Source organism: Plasmopara halstedii (assembly GCF_900000015.1).
Source record: "Plasmopara halstedii genome assembly, contig: Scaffold_3109, whole genome shotgun sequence".
NCBI classification, from domain to species: Eukaryota; Oomycota; class Peronosporomycetes; order Peronosporales; family Peronosporaceae; genus Plasmopara; species Plasmopara halstedii.
The window spans coordinates 271,313-278,078 of record NW_020190012.1 but is presented as its reverse complement, the minus strand read 5'-3'; the positions used below and the strand labels follow the sequence as shown (position 1 = coordinate 278,078).

At 41.2% G+C, this 6,766-nt stretch overlaps 3 protein-coding genes across 3 annotated transcripts; 1 reads left to right on the top strand and 2 right to left on the bottom strand.

Moving 5' to 3' along the window:
* Window positions 1-903: 903 nt before the first annotated feature.
* PHALS_07367 (uncharacterized protein) lies at window positions 904-2,541 on the bottom strand (the record flags this gene model as incomplete). The annotated part of the gene is made up of 1 exon (XM_024720819.1): window positions 904-2,541. The coding sequence occupies one exon, from the start codon at window positions 2,539-2,541 to the stop codon at window positions 904-906; it is 1,638 nt and encodes a 545-aa protein (XP_024585980.1).
* Window positions 2,542-2,897: 356 nt separating this feature from the next.
* Window positions 2,898-4,490, bottom strand: PHALS_07366 (cytochrome P450, putative; the record flags this gene model as incomplete). Its single annotated transcript, XM_024720818.1, has 1 exon — window positions 2,898-4,490. The coding sequence occupies one exon, from the start codon at window positions 4,488-4,490 to the stop codon at window positions 2,898-2,900; it is 1,593 nt and encodes a 530-aa protein (XP_024585979.1).
* Window positions 4,491-5,125: 635 nt separating this feature from the next.
* PHALS_07365 (Cytochrome P450, E-class, group I) lies at window positions 5,126-6,766 on the top strand (the record flags this gene model as incomplete). Its single annotated transcript, XM_024720817.1, has 1 exon — window positions 5,126-6,766. The coding sequence occupies one exon, from the start codon at window positions 5,126-5,128 to the stop codon at window positions 6,764-6,766; it is 1,641 nt and encodes a 546-aa protein (XP_024585978.1).

Genomic DNA, 6,766 nt, shown 5'->3' with positions numbered 1-6,766 from the left:
TTAGTTCCTTGGCGTCATCACGTATAACGGATCATTTTAACCTTTTAGCGTCATTCTGGTGACGTCACTCGAAGACGTGATCTATTCAACAGAAGCCGTTTGCCGTATGAAGATGCAGAGGATACAGAGTGGTGATAAAAAGACATTTGATTGAGCTTGTCATGTTGGTCTCATCCACTAGATTTGGCGTAATGCACAGCTTTAGATCCATTTGCCTTCGCGCGCTTCAAGCTTTTGATTATGACCTTGCGTCTCGTCAAGTCATCCGTGACGTTCGAAAACGACCATCTTTAGCGACAAGGCGCTTTTAAACACCAAACGCGAGTCCACTGCCTTCTTAACGACATGATCTGGATTTGTGGCGTTGTCAATGATTCTGCTTATTCCGTCAACTTGCAGCGGGTGTAAGCGTAAATTGACGTATCGCTGAAGTTATGTAGCTCTTTGATGCAAGCTAGATACTACTACTCTGCAGTATTTAACTGATGATTTTCAAACGCATTGGCGAGTTCGTGATCATTAGCATTAGGTTGAAGTAAAGCACAGCTTATCGACTAAGCTAAGGCACTCAAACGGACTGCATTAGATTTGAAATTTTCTTAAGCAGGAAGGATCGTTTCTTTGGAATTTGTAACCAGCCAAACTGTCTCTGCATAGGTTGCGTTATAATTGTGCAAGTACCGATCCACTTTTAAGTCAATCCGTCCCAGAAATAGAGTTCTTAGCACATTGACACATTGTGCTAGTATTTGCTTGAATCTTACATGATTAACGTAGCAATTAGTTTGCCTGCTAGCAGTACAAGCTTTCATCATTATCAAGATCTTTGTTTATAAATAACGTTTATTTTGGATATAAGCATACTACTACGTGGGTATGATGTCAGATTGACCATCTAACGGATCAATCAAGCTCAGCACCACGTAGTCCCCTTGTAGTAGCTTGTGTTTGCAATAAAGTATTTTCTGCCTTGATATTAAGTTGAAACAATGTCTGCATTAATTGAAATTTCGAACATGGTGCACTTTTTGCAGTCATGGGAATAAAATCGTCGGCATACATGCGATGTGTGCCGTGCCAAAATGTCAACGTGCTTTCATTCGAGTCGCTTGACAGGTTAAGACTTGATTCTGGATGGTTGGGGCTTTCGTCGTCACTAAAGCAAAAATCAGCTTCATCGAGGTCTCTTGAGAATGAATTCGTATTCAAACTATCAGCTGTCGAATTCGTTGGCATATCGGCTGACAAACAACTTTTCAATAATGACCGCCGTTGGCTACGAGTAATTGTATCAAGTGGATACATCTTCGACACCGAAGACTGAGATGTCACTGACAGAGAGGGACTTATTGGGTTGACAATGTGTGAATTTTGGTGAAGATAGTAGTCGGCAACGACTTGAAATTCGGGTTCTTTTGGACGAATTCCATACGTCACTCGAGCGTCTCGAAGACATGTAGTACAACATGATTGTTTCAAATGTGGAGCATTGCGACCAAGAAGGAGAATTTGTTTTGTGTTGGCAATACAATCGGCACAAGCTGTAGCACCACACACACCACATTGAAACAAATGCGTCTTTAAAGCAAACAACAATCTTTTTTGTGTCTTCATGCAGATCGAGCACTCAGACTGTTTGAGACGTTGCAGTTTCATATGATTGCGACGCGCCATGAGCGTAAGTTTTTTCGCCAAGCCAATGCTCACAGAATTCAACAGTCCGACCATGAAAGACTTAATGGATAATGCAATCAACGTTTTGGCTATTATGCCAGTTCGTTTTCCCGGATTAAGAATTCCACGCACAGTAACATTTAATATTCCAGATGAAATTTCACGAAAGAGGCAGCTAATATACATTTTGATTCGAGAGACCCCACGAGCATCAAAAGGTCGACATTGGGGTAAATCTACTGAATGGAGTATTAGATACCCATACTGTTTTCCATTGATATCACTTTCAACTCCTGTAGCTTTGAGATAACAAGTATCAACTACGTACGCTGTGACCTTCGGCATGGTCCAAATAAAGTCCACAGAATGAAATGGGTCTTCTGATGTCGAATTTTCGATAGTACCGAGCCAAACACAGTCTCTAGGCGCATTTTTAAATGAAAAAGCTGTCATTAAATCTGCTTGAGACGAAGTTGTCATTCCGTACATGATATTCTCCATAGAACCTTGTATTTGTCCACGACAGAGCATTGTTGAGTACCCATTTCGTACAGCTTGACGTATATCCGGAAGAGCTTCTTCACTTGCCAATTGCTCGATTGTTCGATCGTTACGAATTTGTTTATAAAAACAAAGATCTTTGCTACTTTGTACCTGTTTCCACTCTTGTGTGTCAATTGGTGGTAAATGCTGATCTTGACGATTGGTAATGTGGTGCTCGTGTTGAAGCATCGTATTGACGCGTTCACGCACAATTGCTGTATATTCCTGGCACTTTAATCTTGTTGGATGATAACAACCTGGCGAGATTGGAAAGTGAAGAATTGGAGATGTATCAATTGCCATCTCTACTGGCAAAGTTTCCATGTTGAATGACGAGATGCCATTCATATCGCAATTGATGTCGAGTTGGTGAGTGAAGTGACATAAGATAAGGGCTCAGTTCTTTGTATAGAAAAACATGGAACATGGAACGCAACGAGATGACGCGAGGCACTGTGGTACTTTATAGTTACTATCTATTCAAACGTAAGCTATCGATAGACGACCATCCCGCTAGTCGATCGTAGCTTCAAGGTCTATAATGATGAGCGAATACCTGTCAAATATGATATGTAATTGTGTCACTTACACCATTGTTCAATTTGGACTATTTGAATGAATTTCACATCTTTTGAGTGTATTACAAGAGACTACTGACAAAAGTTAAGGATACGAAATGCTCATGCAAAAGACGCAGCGTCGACTGTAACTTTCATACCGTTTTTCATACCGAGACTGATACCCATAGTACCACGAATATCTTGTCCGGGAACTTGTGTCAAATGGAACCGGCTCAGGAGACATGCAGTAACAACTTTCATTTCAATAAGTGCGAGTTGCTGACCAACGCATTTGCGTGGACCAGCACTAAATGCAATAAATTTGAGTGGAGGCATAACAAGAAGTTTGTCATTTTCGTCCAAGAAACGTTCGGGCTTGAATTCATGAGCATCTGGACCCCATACACTTGGTAGTAATGCCGACGCATGGTACAATAAGGTTGTATCCATTCCTTTAGGAATAAATGTACCATCCGGAAAAACAGTGTCACGAGTACAATGTTGCGTCACACATGGTGCCGGTGGTTTCAAACGTAAACTCTCTCGAATAGTAGCCTTTAAATAACTAATGGCATCTAATTCATCGAGAGACGGGACGTAACTTTCTTCTTCAATGAATCTTGGAAGTTTTGTAAGCAACTCGTGTCGCAACTTTTGTTCAACCCGTGGATTTTCATGCAACAAATGCATGAGCCAACTTGTTGCATCACCTGTTGTATCTTTACCTGCCAAAACACCAGCAAGCGAGATATTAAATACATCTTGAGGTTTTACTGGCTCATTTGTCCAGTCTTGACTATCAAGTAGAATGGATACAATATCCTTTGCAACTGGTTCTAATGGTTCTCCACAAGCTGCAACTTGTTGCCGTTTATTGCGTCGTGCCATGGCTTTGGAAATACAATCCATGACAAAAGTTGAGATGATTGTCATATGATGCGTTAATTCCCTTTCTGACCCAATTTGTAACCATCGTTTGATTTTCCAGACCCACATCGGAACAGCAAACCTTTCTAATGAAATATGATTTGCAGCATCAATTGCAGTCTCAAATGGATGCTCAATTTCTGAGTCAAGCAAACCTAATTGAGTCCCAAATTCAATCTCAGCAAAGATTTCAAGCGTAAAGCGTCCCATCATACGATGAACATCCACTATACTTCGTTCTTTTGCAGCTTTAGCATATACTCGTTGTAATGCCAAGGCACATTTTTGAACAATTGGTGTCATTTCTTCTCGTAATGCTTTGGCTGTGAATAAATGTACAAGTGCCTTACGTTGAAATTTCCAACGTGAGCCATTGATAATGACAATGTTTTCACCCATAAAATCATCAAGTAATTCACGAACTTGAGAGCCTTTGATGAATGTATCAAAATGTACTTTTAAGATTTGTTCGAAATCTTTTGGACGTGCAGAAAACCACCAGTCATTCTTTCCCGGTTGACGTAATACAAAAGGTTTTCCATCACGAGCGATACTTGTTTCAACAAGCCAATCTTGAAATCGATCGAGATTACGTGCCAATAAGAACGTGTGTCCGAGGATCGGATGATTGCCAGGAAGATAAGGAATTGGTTGCAGTTGATCGTCTATATTATCATCCGAATCAATGGCGTAGCTATTGGAATAAACCACGAGAGTGACGCCAGCAGCTGCGAAGATTAGCCCGACAACAAGGGGGTGGGTGATGAGGTTCGAAAGAGGGAGCATGGACGTTGAATTGGACGCACGACGATGAATGAAGTGAATTGCAACACAAACATGTTTAAACGATTTGATGGCGCGAGGTGGGAGGAGCAAGAGACGAAAGCTGGTGCAATCGAGTTCGAAGAAAGATTCGGACGGACTTTCTGGGCTCGTATGACTGTTGAGAGGGACAGTGTTACGACCGACAAGATGATGAGAAATGTATGAAAAAGATGGGCGACATTTAATGCAACACATGACAATATATAGAAGGTTGCGTTATTGAATGATAAGTATTCCCTCTTATGCAACAACTTGTGCACATCATAGCCGACTCAAGTGATGCACACTTTACGCAACTGACCCAGATGGTTGCAGAGCAATTCTTATCATGCCAAAGAAAATGTTTAGTACCAAGTTTTTGTTATCAAATCTTGAGAATGCACCCCGCACGTTACGTGAGCAAGTAAAAATGGAGATTTGCAATAAATAAAATCACTTTCATTGGTACAGTTGCAAATGTCAGGCCACAACGTGGTTCCCGTGCAACTCATGACGGAAGTGGGACACCTCAACATGCACCTATCCGTCTTGTCTAATATTGTTGGTATATAAGAAACGACACATTTACCAACTCTTTGCATTGTGTTCACTTGGCAATGTTGCGTCAATGGTTTTTAAAACATCGTGCCTACTCTCCACTCGGTCCCGCAAGTTTTGTTTTGTTTGCAGGAGTTGCAGCAGTTGCCACATATGTTGCCACTCGTTCACGTGAATCGGTTGGTATTATAGTTGAAGCAACTGAGATTGAGGGTACCAATAAACCTAAAATCGTGCCGTATTTACAATCCAAAGTGCCATATATTGGGAACATGATTGCATTGGCAAGTAATGCTCATCGTTTTCACGACTGGATGGCCGAACAATGTATTGCCCATAATGGTATGTTCAAGTTGCATTTACCAGGTCAAAGTGACATGCTTGTGACAGCTGTACCAGAACATTATGAACATGTTGTGAAGACTCAATTCGAGCACTTTCGCAAAGGAAAACACCAATACGAAATGTTTGTAGACCTGATGGGTCATAGTGTCCTTCTTATTGAAGGCGAGCGCTGGAAATATCATCGTCGATTGCTAATTCAACTTTTAAATGCTCGTGCCATTCGTGAACATATGATGCCAGTAATGCAACGACATACACTCTTGTTGCAACAAGTTTTGACCAAGGCTGCCAATAGTAAAAACTCGATTGATCTTTATATGCTCATGCATCGCTTTACGTTTAAAGCATTTGCTGAAATGGCGTTTAACAATTCACTTGATACACTTGATTCGGAGCATGAACATCCATTTGAACACGCATTTGACGAAGCACAGTCAATTGTTGCGGGTCGGTTGCAACAACCAGTTTGGCTTTGGAAACTCAAACGGTGGCTTAATGTTGGTCAAGAACGCAAACTTCGTGACGATGTTACACTTATTGACGAATTTATCATGACAATCATTTCGAAAGCAATTGCTATTCGTCATCAACGGCAACAAAAGTGTCAAAATGGTAAAGCGGTACCACAAATTGAACAAGATATTGTGTCAATTGTACTCGAGTGTATGGAACAAGATGGTGATCTCGTGTCGCCTACAGACGTACGCAACATTGCAGTGGCTGCTTTAGGTGCTGGTCGGGACACGTCTGCTGATGCCATGAGCTGGTTAATCCATACATTAACGCAACATCCGCAAGTGGAAATGAAACTTCAAGCCGAGTTGCATGCAAAGTTACCGCAACTTTTGTCAAGCCACACATACGTACCATCAATAGATGAGTTGCACGGTTTGACATATCTTGATGCAACAATTCGTGAATTATTGCGTCTTCAAACTCCTGTACCATTTACAATGCGTGAATGTGTACACGATACCATTTTCTCGGATGGTACATTTATACCAAAGGGAATGACTGTCGGAATGTGCCATTATGGAGCTGCTCGATGGACCAAAGTGTGGGGACCTGATGCAGCTCAATTTCGACCTGAACGATTTATTGATCCAACGACTGGAAAATTGTTGCATACACCAGTGGCCAAGTTTAATGCATTTAGTGGCGGTCAACGTGCATGTGTTGGCAAAACTCTTGCAATGTTAGAAATGAAACTTGTAATTGCAACACTTGTTGGTCGTTTCCACTTCATAGAAATTCCAGGTCAAAATGTCAAATATGCCATGGGAATTACAATTGGAATGAAAAATTCATTGTACATGAATGTTGAGTCTTTGGTCATCCCGGGTCAAGCTGCATAA